At 40.8% G+C, this 12,987-nt stretch overlaps 1 protein-coding gene across 1 annotated transcript in view; it reads left to right on the top strand.

Annotated features, from left to right (window-relative positions):
- Positions 1-12,987, top strand: part of ATXN10 (ataxin 10) — a 172,866-nt gene that overhangs the window by 58,016 nt on the left and 101,863 nt on the right. The window contains exon 7 of the mRNA XM_066255553.1: positions 4,579-4,744. Coding sequence (XP_066111650.1) covers positions 4,579-4,744 — 166 coding nt within the window. The remainder of the gene's footprint in view (positions 1-4,578; positions 4,745-12,987) is intronic.

The following is a 12,987-nucleotide window of genomic DNA, read 5'->3' as shown; positions in this document are numbered from 1 at the left end:
GGACTCCTTCCCTGGTAGTTTATTTGGGCAGAGTACTTGGTGAGGAAGTTTTGTTGGATAGTCAATATCAGTTCATGTGGTATGACTCAGCAGAAATGGGAGCCTGCATTTATACATTTTTCTGTTCCCTTTTCCCATTGAGTTGGAATGACACTAACTTTGGCTGCTCTTGGGAAATAGCTTTTGTAGTTTTCAGGTTTATAGTCTGTGAGACATAACACTTAACAGCAAAGGCAGTTGTGCCACTTGTTACTCTGGAGAAGTTACCTAACCTTTTAGAACTCTGTTTTGTCTGTAAATGGGGATAGGATAATAACAGTAGCCACCCCAGGAAATTGCTGTGGTAACTAACTGAAATATAGAAATCCCTCAGTGCCTGGCATATTGTTATCACTCAGTAAATGTGAGTGATGTTTCTGCTGCTATGCTTCTCTACTGTTCTTGCCACCACTGTTACTACCCCTGCTGTTACTACTGCTGTTACTGCCCCACTCTTACTACTCCATTACTACTGCTGTTACTACTCCATCTGTTACTACTGCTGTTACTGCCCCACTCTTACTACTCCATTACTACTGCTGTTACTACTCCATCTGTTACTACTGCTGTTACTGTCGCTCTTACTACCCCTGCTATTAGTGCCGCTGTTACTGCTGCCCCTGTTGTTAATACCACTGCTATTGCAACCACTACCGTTGTTACTACCGCCACTATTGTTACTGTTACCACCACCACTACTACTAGTGCCCTGGTGCCCTTGACTTTTTCCTCCAGGCTGCATCCCTGCTATGTATGGAAGGCAGCAGCATGTAGCTGCTGTGATTTCCTCCTCGATAAGACCCTTTGAAATATGTTATTGCTATTTTCCCAATCAGGGATCTGAGGCTTTATAAATTATTTGCCCAGGGTCACTACAAAGGTAGCGGAGGTAGTATTTGAATTCAGTTTGTTTGAGGCTAAAAATCAGTGACCGTTTTCCTTGCAGCACACGTGCTCCTTATATTTGGAATTGATTAAAGAACTAATGAGGTAAATGCAGCAACAGCTGTCTGCCTACCTCTGTCTTGGTTAGCCTGTCGTCCTGGTTAACACCACTTTTGGCCTTTGTGGCACCCCAGTCAACAAACTTACATGTGGAGTAGATCAAATGTGAATCAGAATTTGTTGGACATGCCAGTCTTTGAATTTGAGTTACAAATATTATTTTTTCAGAATTACAGAATGTTGTTTCTTGCCTTAAAAATCTCATAAAACTCACTCTTTCCCCTCCTCCTTTGTCTCTCACTCCAATCCTCTGATTAAAAAAACAAACAAAAAACCCCCACAAGTTTTCAGGATGTTTCAAGGATGACTTTTGAAATTGTAGTGTGTATCAAATTAAGCATAAAATATAAATTTTGCTGTAGAATTTTTTCCTAAAGTTCTTCATATCTGCTTTGCTATTTTTAAAAATGAAACAGGAGTCATAATTTTGAGGACAGAGTATGTAACTATTTAATCAGAAGTGAATTAAAACTGGAAGGTGAATGACAGCCAGTGGTCGAAAGATAAAATTATAGAAGCTTGACTCTGAACTGAGGGGCTATGTCTGGTGAGCCTGAGGCAGCCTGGGTGATGATTTCAGAGTTAAAACAACCAAGACACTCACACTGATGTGTAATAATTTTAGATGACTAGTGTCCAACCTGTTTGACTAGGTCTTTCTTGCTTTTGTGTCCTTCACCCCTGAATGAATAAATCAGAGTGAATGACATGTTAGACTCCTTGAATTCTGCTGTTTTCAAGGAAGTATTCAGTGTAGTTCCCTGCCGTGCCCCCAGATGCAAGGAGGAAGACATTCCACACTATATCCCGCTTTCCCTGACTACACAGGACCTTTCAGTACATGTGTTTGCTGGCGTAGAACAGGGATGGCAAATGTATTGTACAGTTAAAATGATTTTGGAAAAGATTTCCTACTTGTCATGTGTGTGATTATTTTGAGAAAAGGGTGGTTTTTTGATGGTGGCTAAGGTGGAGGGGATGGAGAGGAGGATTGGGCATGGACTCTGGTTGGGAGGGCGTTGTGTAGCAGGCTAAAGCACTTTGGACCCACCCATTTAAAAAACTTAAGTTCTAAATTAAGTTTATTTGGGTAACACTGGTTCATAGCATTATATCAATTTCACGTGTACAAATTTATCATACGACATCTGTCTACTCCATTGTGTGCTCCCTATTTGAAGTCTGGCCTCCTTTCCTCACCATGTATCTGACCCCTGGCCCTCTTCATCACCCCCCCCTCCGCCCTATCCTCCCTGCCCCTCTGGTAACCACTATTCTGTTGTCTATGTCTGTGACTTTGTTTGGGTTTATTTTTGTTTGATGCATTTGGTTTGTATCCCGCATTTAACTGAAAAGACATGGCTCTGGTTCTTCTCCGTAAAACTCATTTGCTCAGCATGATACTCTCAGGCTCCACCTGTTTGTTGCAATGATGGTGTTTGATTTTATGGCTGGGCAGTATTCTATTGTATAAAGGTGTCACATCTCTCTCCAGTCATTGGTTGAAGGACTCTTGGGTCGTTTCCATGTCTTGGCTGTTGTGAGTAATGCTTCAGTGAACTGAAGGGTGCAGATATCTTTATGGATAAAGTATTCTCAAAGTTTTGGGGTAGATATCCAGAAAATGGACCCAACCCTTAATAGTGGGAGCCATTAAAAGTTTTCATCGGCAGATGATTTAATGTAAGTAGCATCATTAAATGAAGAGTCATGTCTTCTCAGGTGATATTTAAGCTTGGTTTATATTTTAAAGATTGATTTCTGACTTTTCCCTTTTTTCCTCTTCAAAATCATTCACTAGCCATCTCCTCTGATGTCCCTTATAATGACGTAGTGGAGTACAGAGTGTACCTGTGAACAAGGGGAAGTCCAGCATGGACTGCCTCTGGGTGAATCTGTAAAGAAGGCAAACCTGCTTTTCCTTTTCCTTTAGCTCCGGCCTCCAGGCCTCTCGGTTCATCCCCCTGGGCCCTGAGCCTTTCTGTCGCTGCTGTACATCCTTGATTACCACCACCCATGGCCTGCCCTTTCTGTCCTAACCCTCATGGAACTCCTTCAGGATCTGCCTCTCTTTCAAGATCTGCCATGTGTTTGGTCCTTTGCCCAGTTATGACCCATCTGTTTTATTCCTCATTTCTCTACACTACTCTCTGGGCACCTGTGACTTACTCTGATATAATTGCTTTCTTATATTAGATTGCCTTTATTCAGTAATAGTCCTTTAGGCACTAAATTCCCAAAAGCCAGGGATCATGACTTTTTATACCAACAATAACAGCCACATTGGCCCAAAATAAAAAGGAGTATTTTTAGAGCAGACATTTGGGTTCCTTTGAAGTCACACTTAGTAGGTGGCCTCCTTGCCCATCATATCGTGGAAAGCCATCTTGCTTGGGGAAAGTGGAAAGCCTGGCTTCATGGCCTGAGAGTGCCCCATTAATTTTTAAAGGTTTTATGTGAGTAAGGGAAAATAAAACATCCTAATGCCATTCTTTTGTATTCAGTTGAGGGAGTTGTTTGTTTGATTTTGGAGTAATAATTGCTATAAGAAATCTGAGGTTTTAGGAGTTGACCGTCATTATGATCTGTGGGTGATTTTTCCAGACTGAATCTTTCCCCTCAAAATTTCTTTCTTAACTTGAAGCAATAAGCAGTTCCTAGCTTTCTTTCAGTAAGAAATGCTCCATACCTAATGCAGGTGTATTTCCCCCCACTTGTAAGAGTTTTAGATATTCATATACTTCTTGTTGTAGAAGTAAATGAAGGTTTACACATATAATCCCAAATCAAAATATGGTTTTGAGGCACCTCCTAGTTGACTTATACTGGATAGATTGTCTTGCGTGTGGTTTGTTTTTTCCAGGAGAAGGAAAGAGGTTGTTGAATAACAGTATTTATTGATAATTTAAATATTGATATAAAAGCTATTATTGGTTGGATTTCAGATTTGTTTTTGTAAACTAAAAGGATGAAACAATAAAAAATGCCAGCCTTCACAAGAAAGACAGTTAAACAAGTAGTTAAGGCTCCCAACCCCAGAGCCAGAGATTGAATCCTCATGCTGTGGCTTGGGGGGGGGGGGTATGACCTGTATAGGTTACCTCAGTAAACCTCCTCTACCCACTCCAGGTACCAGGTTGAGGACAACACCTGCCTCGGATTTTTTGTGTCAATTAAATGAGAAAATGAGTGTAAAATGCTTGCTCTTGTAAGTGATGACCGTTAGCCCACTTAACTTTGCTATCGTTAATTATTGTAGAGGTATTATAAACTGACAGCATTTCTGAAACATTGAATTGTTTCAGTGCTCAAAGTAATGGATAGAAAAGGTGCTTCGTCTTATAGCTGAGTCACATCAAAGAAATCAAGATTTAGAAAAATAGTTAATTGAAAAAAATGTTTTCCCTGGCTAGACATTATAAGTAAAGTAAGGAATTTAAAAAGTAAAAATACTCTCTTAAAGTGCTCTCTCTAAATATTTTTAGTGTTGTAGAATTTCAGTATTGTAATGGATATAAAACCTTTGTTTTACAGGGTTACATTATTAGACCTTATAATAGCCAAAATAGTGGGTGATGAACCTCTGACCAAGGATGATGTCCCTGTGTTTCTGAGCCACGCCGAGTTGGTTGCAAGCACCTTTGTGGATCAGTGTGAGGTTGTGCTGAAATTGACCTCCGAGCAGCGTGCGGATGATGAGGTGAGAAGATGGGTTTTCTAACTCAGCTAGGGCCTTTATGAGAATGCTTTCCAAAAAGCTTTCAGAAAATATTACATGAGTATCTGCTGTAGCCTGAATGTCTCCCGTCTCCCCCTTCATATGCTGAAAAGCTAGTGACAGAGATGGTAGTATTAGGAATGAGGCCTTTGGGTTGTAATCAGGTCATGATGGAGACCTTATGAATGGGATTAGTGGGCCTTATAAAAGAGACCCCAGGAAGTCCCCTTGCCCCTTCCACCATGTGAGGACATAGCGGGAAGCCGGTAGCTGGCAATCTACAGCCTGCCGGAGGTCCTCACCCCAACCAGCGTGCTGGTACCCTGATCTCGGACTTAGCCTCCAGAATGGCAGGAAATAAGTTTCTGTTGTTTATAAGCCACTCAATCTGTGCTCTTCTTGTTAGAGTAGTTCGAATGGACGAAGACAATCCTTATTTTAGAACAATTGAGGAAATATAGACAGTGTCTTTATTCACAACCATTCAGAGTTAATGACAAAAATTTTCTGGCCCTGGCCAGTTGGCTTAGTGGTAGAGTGTTGGCCCAGCGTGTGGAAGTTCCAGATTCGATTCCTGGTCAGGACACACAGGAGAGCTGACCATCTGCTTCTCTACCCTTGCCCCTCCTCCTCCTCCTCTTTCTTCCTCTCTTTTCCCCTCCTGCAGCCATGGCTCCAATGGTTCGAGCAAAGTTGGCCCCAGGTGCTGAAGATGGGTCCATGGCCTGGGCCTCAGGCACTAAAATAACGAGATCGCCATGCAATGGAGCTGCAACCTAGCTGGGCAGAGTATTGCCTGGCAGGGCTTGCCGGGAGGATCTCAGTTGGGGTTCATGTGGGAGTCTGTCTCTGCCTCCCCACCTCTCACTTAATAAGAAAAAAAGTTTTCTAGGCAGATAACATCAAATACATGCATGCATACATACATACATATGTACACACATGAATATATTAACAATGAAATCATTTTATGCCATCATTTTATAAATTCCTATTGTTTCTTCTTCTGAATGTAAACTCCATAATGGCAGAAGTTTTTTGTTTTTTTTCTAAGAGAGGGAGAGAGAGACAGAAAGGGAGAGAGATGAGAAGCATCAACTTGTAGTTGCATCACTTCAGTTGTTCATTGATTGCGTCTCATACATGCTTTGACGGGAGGGGAGGGGAGGGGCTCAAGCCAGCTGAGCCAGCAACCTTGGGCTTCAAGCTAGTGACCTTTGGGCTCAAGCCAGTGACCTCACACTCAAGATGGTGAGTCCACGCTCAAGCTGGATGAGCCTGCATTCAAGCTGGTGACCTCGGGTTTCAAACCTGGGTCCTCGGTGTCCCAGGTCAGTGCTCTGTCCAGGGTACCACCAGTGGTTAGACAGGGGGCAAACGTTGTGACCAAGTTCATGGTACTATGTACATAATAGGCACTTAGCAGATGTTTTCTGAATGAATAAACAAGACTTTCTGAATGAGTAACACTCTTACTAAAGGATTTATCATCATTTATTTGCCCAACTACGGGGAGTTGGACATTGAGGTTGTTCTCATCTATGTTTGTTGTAGATGGTGCTATAATGCGTGTCTCTGTAGGTACATCTTTGTACATTTTCATGCTTCTTAACCTAGGACAGTCTTCAAAGTGGACTGTGGGGTATAGGGTTTATCCAATTCTAAAACTTTTGATGCACATTTTAAATCACCTTCTAGAGTTTCTTCTGACCATGATAGGAGGCTCCTATTCATCCACCGTCCTGTTTAGCTCCTTCAGGGGTTGTTGGTCCTCTTCAAGCCTCCCTGGACCTCCCAGGTCCTCACTGAGCTAGCTCATGTTACCTCTGTTTCCCTCCCTTTCACTTCAGAGATTCTCTTTATTTTTATCTATTTCTTCTTCCCTTTGCTCTTCAAGTTGGAATTGTTTTTTCTCTGGAATACTATTCAGCATTAAAAAGGAACCACATTTCTGAGAACAGAGATGAATCTCAAACACAGTGACTGAAAGAAGCCAGATGACTAGAGAGCATACTGTATGATTCTATCTCTGAAAGATGATAGCAGACAAAACTTGTGCATTGTGGCAAAGCAGCTCAGGTGTCACCTGGGACTGGAAGTGGAGGGACGCGTGGGAATGTCATGGGTGATGGAAATGTCATTCACAGCAGTGTGCGTTGACACAACTCAGTTCCGTAGACTTAAGAGCATGTATTTTATTGCATGTGAATTCCACCTCAATGAAGTTGATTTAAGCATGTTGAAAAACAGGACAGGGCCATTCTACACAAATAGGAATGCTGGAGAGGGAATCACTTTGGCAAATATCTATGTGGGGCGGTTGCCCTTTGATGGGCCCATCCACTGTCACCAGATGGGATGTGGGGAATGTGATCACTGCTCCATGGCGTCTGGAGAGCTGTATGTGATCTTGTGATCCTCAGAACTCCTATTACATGTATAGGATGTGATTATGACTGTTCTACCATGAAGGTAGTTTTATTCTTGGTGAATATACTTTCTTTCCAGGTTACTTTACTGCTGATTTTCATGTAGGCCATGTTAGGTCTCATTGATGAAGTCCATTTTTTGTGTGTGTTTTTTGTTTGTTTGTTTTAGTTAGAGGAGAGGAGATAGAGAGACAGACTCCCACATGTACCCCTGACCAGGGATCCACCCGGCAACCCCCTCCCTGTCTGTGGCCAGTGCTCAAATCAGCTGAGCCATCTTCAGTACCTGTGGCCCATGCTCGAATCAGTCAAGCCACTGGCTGAGAGAGGGGAAATGGGAGGGAAGGGGGAAAAGGAGGGGGAGAGGCAGTTGGTTGCTTCTCCTGTGTGCTCTGACTGAGAATTGAACCTGGGACATCCATACGCCAGGACAATGCTCTGTTCACTAAGCCAACCAGCCAGGGCCTGAAGTCAATACTTGAATTTTTAATTTCTGTGAAAGAAGAGGAAAGAACGTCCTTGCTCAGGGCTTGTCTGTCCTTTCCGGAGACAGATTTGTCTGTTTCCAGCAGGCGGAGCAGTGAGCTGAGCTTCAAGGAAGGTTAAAATGATTTTTCTAGGAGACAGAAACAGAGACAAAACTTAGTGCTTGTTAAGTCTCAGCTTTACATTTTTTTTCAAGTTATATTTATAATATAGAGGAGTTCAAATTGTAATAAGTTGCCTGATGTAACTTTATGTTTAGGAAATTTTATATTTTTCCTCCAATTAGTTTTTTCTCTAAGGTGGGAGAAATTATTATATCTTAAATGATAGAAAGTTGTAGACAGTTTCCTTTTGGAAAGCCCAAATAGTTCACTTTTTGATAATTCATTGATCTATATACACTCATGACTTGTGCATATTAGTGTATATATATGATATCCTTTCACTTAGAACTTTAAAAAAAGCTACAGTTTTTAACAAGACCCATTAAACATACTATGGTGTGCTGGTGTTGGCCTCTTCTGACGGATGAGGGTCAGAAATTTGTGAGCAGATTGTTAAACTTTTTTTTTAAAGTGAAAAGCGGGAGGCAGGGAGGTAGAGACAGGCTCCTACATGCGCCCTGACTGCAATTCACCTGGCAAGCCCACTACAGGGTGATGCTCTGCCCATCTGTGGCTGCTGCTCTGTTGCTTAGCAGCCAAGCTATTTCAGCACCTAAAGTGAGACCATGGAGCCATCCTCAGCACCTGGGGCCAGCTTGCTTGAACCATTCAAGCCATGGCTGTGGGAGGGGAGAGAGAGACAGAGAAAGAAAGGAGGGGGAGGGGTAGAGAAGCAGATGGTTGCTTCTCCTGTGTGCCCTGATCAGGAATCGAACTTGGGACTTCCACATGCTGAGCTGATGCTCTACTGCTGAGCCAACTGGCCAGGGCCAGGTTGTTAAAATCTTGATAGCTTGAAATCATCCTTGGTTGGAGTATCTGTGCCTTGGAAATCAGTGAATGTACAAGTCAGTCCTTTAGCCTCCTGCTTCTTCCTCCCCTCTGTCCACTTACTAGCAAACTGCTGCCTTTATCCAGTGAGGTTCTCATCATGCTATGGCTGGAAAATCAGAATGACACAGTTACTTTTTTTTTTTTTTTTTTTTTTTACAGGAACAGAGAGAGAGTCAGAATGAGGGATAGATAGGGACAGACAGACAGGAATGGAGAGAGATGAGAAGCATCAATCATCAGTTTTTCGTTGTGACACCTTAGTTGTTCATTGATTGCTTTCTCATATGTGCCTTGACCATGGGGCTACAGCAGACTGAGTAACCCCTTGCTCAAGCCAGTAACCTTGTGTCCAAGCTGGTGAGCTTTGCTCAAGCCAGATGAGCCTGTGCTCAAGCTGGCGACCTCGGGGTCTCGAACCTGGGTCCTCCGCATCCCAGTCTGACACTCTATTGACTGCGCCACTGCCTGGTCAGGCCAAAGTTACTCTTTATAGCATGTTTATAAATGTATATATTTGTTTGGCTTTAAGAGCTTGAGGTTTTATTTATTATCTCTTCCTTTATAAAAATAGCCTTAGATTCCCATATTAATATACCCGTTTCTATCTTTTGGTATAATTTTGTGTATTTTTTTCTAGTTTTTGATATATTTTTTTTTGTTCTAATGTACTTAATCTTTAGGATTCAGTTTAGCTTTATCTTGAATTTCGGTCTTATTTGTTGCCAGCCTTGCTTTCCTTCTAAAAGTTAAAAAAAAAATTTAGTTTTGTTTTTTTCTGTGTGTCATATATTATGAGAATTATTGTCAGGTGTGGTGTTTCTTTTTGCCTCATTTCTTGCATCCCCAACTTTAGCTGTGCTGTCTGTTAGACAGTAGGTGTTAAAGATACACTGCTCACAAAAATTAAGGGATCAGGGAACGATCAGATACTCCAGTACTTTCAGCCTTTTGTGTAGTGCATTTTCACCAAGGAAATAAAAGTTGGTTTTGCATCTCATTTGTATAATCAAACAACTTTCTTTGACTTGTTATTTGCTTTTCTGATATTCTTGTTTGATAAAAAAAAAATGCTTTTTAAAATTACTTCATATTCATTCTGAAATATCCCCTTATTTTGTGAGCAGTATGTATTTGTGGAGTAAGAGTAGCCTTTCATTCCCCATGCTGACAAGGGATTCCATTTTTGTATTAAGAAAATGATATTTGTTTTATTGTAAAAGGACTATTCAAACTGAAGTCAAACATAAGTTATGAAGTCCCCTGTAATGCCCAGCCCCCATCTGTTTTCTACAAACGTGTCAGCATGTATGCTTTTCTTTTCCTGCCAAAGGTTTTTTTGTTTACCTTTTTTTTTTTTACAATTCTGCATATTCTGTTCTTTAACTTGCTTTTTTTTACTTACTCTGACGTGTCTTGTACATATTTCCACTTTAACACAATTATGTATTTTTATCTCTTTTCAATGGTTGAATACTATTTCACTGTATAGATACTTCATAATTTTTTCAGTTCTCTGTAGATGGGCATTTCAGTTGCTTCCAGGTTTTGTTTTTTTAAAAACCTTTGCAAATAATGTTACAGTGAACATTCTTGTAAAAATATCTTTGCAGTTTTGGACAAGTAAATCTGGGATTATAAATTTCTGGAAATTGAATTGCTGGAATCAGAGAGTATGTTTATTTAAAATGTTAGAAATATTTCTAAATGATACCCCAAGAGAGCACCTGAATGTGTGGGGTCACCAACGCTTCACTAATCATATTTAATTACTATTTCTCTTTCATTTTTGTTCAGGGGCCAATATGTTAATTTGTTTTCATATCCAGTTACCTTTTATAATACATTTATTAAAGATCATTTTCAGAAAATGAATCTTTTCGTCATATATAATATTTTTTAGAAACTTTTTCTTTTAATATTTTGTTTGAAATGATATATGTATTCTTAGCCTTTTAGAAGTTTTTCTTTTTGTTTTTAAATCTAGGTAGGCTTCTTAATTTTATTCTTAAGGCTTTTGCAATATTTTATATACTTAGTAAAACCTCCACTTAGGTTGTGGAAATATACACCTGTATGTTCTAGTTCTTTTAGTATGGTGTCTGCATTTTTGATTAACCTCTAATTTATTTTTGAGGAAGACATGAAGTATAGAGCCAAATGAATTATTTATGTCCTTTGACTTTGCAAGATTGTATAATCTTTGATGACTGCTTGGGTTCGAATTTTGATTTCTTCTGTCACCAGGTGTAAGTTTTTGGAAGTGTTATTTACCCTCTGTGCCTCAGTTTCTGTACCTGTGAAAGGAATTGTTTTTGATGTAAGCATCTAGTGGACAGACTGGTATGTAGCTAATGTTCCCTAAATATTAGCTTTTCATTATTCTAGCAATATCATTTCATGAATAAATTTATCTTTTCCACTTAATATCTATATCATGTATTAAACTTTGATATATTTTTTGGATCAATTTCTGGATTGCCAGTTTTTTATAGAAAGAAGAAAGAAGATAATGAGCAACTGGCAAAGAGTTCAGAGGGCCATGAGAGAGTACGCAGTAAAGGAGGTGGGAGCAAACTCAGATAGACGTACACGCTGTCCGTGCGGGAGGCTGTAGTTGACCGCATTCCAGCCAGACCCAAGCCATCTTCGTTTATATGGACAGGAATCGTTTGCATTCTTATCATTTTTCTGCAATTGTTAATGTTGTAAACTAGCTCAAGGACACTAAAGGTTGAAGACAGATTTTCTAGACAGTGGAACTAATCTTTTTTTTTTGTCTTTTTGGCCCTCTTCAAAACCTTGTTCCTTTGATTTGCCTTTGTCTTTTTTAGTAAATCTGCTGCTGTCTTATGTAATGAGTATAGCTTTATAATACTTACAAACACTGAAAGGGCATGTGGTGCATTACTCTTTATTTTTTAAGAGAATTTTTCCTGGCAGTTATTTCATTATTAATTTCCTTTATAAATGAAAGGATTCTAATGATCAAAATTAGGAATGTGTTGCCTGACCAGGCGGTGGCGCAGTGGATGGAGCATTGGACTGGGATGCGGAGAACCTAGGGTTGAAGCCTCAAGGTTGCCAGCTAGAGCATGGACTCATCTGGTTTGAGCAAGGCTCACCAGCTTGAGCCCAAGGGTTGCTGACTTGAGCAAGGGGTTACTCGGTTTGCTGTAGCCTCACAGTCAAGGCCCATAAGAGAAAGCAATCAGTGAACAACTAAGGTGATACAATGAGTAATTGATGCTTCTCATCCCTTTCCTGTCCTGTCTGTCCCTATCTGTCCCTCTCTCTGTATTCTCTGACACACACACACACACACACACACACACACACACACACACACACACACACACAAATTAGGAATGTGTTTGGTAGAGATAAAGTTTTGAGAGTGCATTATTTTAGTCAATATCGTAGAATTTAGGAGCTGGAAGGAAACTTAGATCATCTCTTCCAGTCCCCTAATACCTGCTCATTGTCATTCTAGTTAAAACGACAGTCCCCTGTTCCTATGCCATTGCCCTATTAAAACAGTTTTGACAAATTTTATCAGTTAATATTTTATATGTACCTCTAGAAGAGTCTTCACATGAAAGTGTACTGCAGTTAGCACATCTAAAAATTTAAACTTTTAGTATCAAATAAACAGCATTTACATTATCGCCATTGTCTATATTTTCCATGTTTGTTTGTTTGTTTATTTATTTTTCTACTTTTCCCAGTGAGAGGAGGAGAGATAGAGTAACAGATTCCTGCATGTGCCCCAACTGGGATCCACCCAGCAACCCCCATCTGAGGCTGATTTTTTGCCCATCTGGGGCCATGCTCGCAACTGAGCTATTTATAGTGCCTGAGGTGGAGTGTCCGGGGCCAATGCACTTGAACCAATCAAGCCTTGGCTGCAGGAAGAGATGAGAGAGAGAGAGAGAGAGAGAGAGAGAGAGAGAGAGAGAGAGAGAAAGAAAGAGAGAAAGAGAGAAAGAGAAGGGAGAGCAGGACGGGTGGAGAAGCAGATGGTTGCTTCTCCTGTGTGCCCTGACCAGAAATTGAACCTGGGGCATCCACAGATCAGGCTGATGTTCTTTCACTGAGCCAGCCAGCCAGGGCCTAAGTTTATTTCTTTGAATTGGGATACAGATAAGGGCTACACATTGCAATAATTCCAATGCGATTAATAGGTCTCAAACCTTTTCATATATGGGTTCCTTCCCCCTTCTTCTTCCCCTCCCCCTTCTTCTTCCCCTCCCCCTCCCCATCTCCCTCTTCCCTTTCCTTCTCCTTTTCCCTCTTGCCTCCCCTCCTTTGCTCC

The sequence above is a fragment of the Saccopteryx bilineata genome, chromosome 1 (assembly GCF_036850765.1).
Source record: "Saccopteryx bilineata isolate mSacBil1 chromosome 1, mSacBil1_pri_phased_curated, whole genome shotgun sequence".
NCBI classification, from domain to species: Eukaryota; Metazoa; Chordata; class Mammalia; order Chiroptera; family Emballonuridae; genus Saccopteryx; species Saccopteryx bilineata.
The sequence above is the reverse complement of the archived record's forward strand: the minus strand, read 5'-3'. Positions and strand labels throughout refer to the sequence as shown.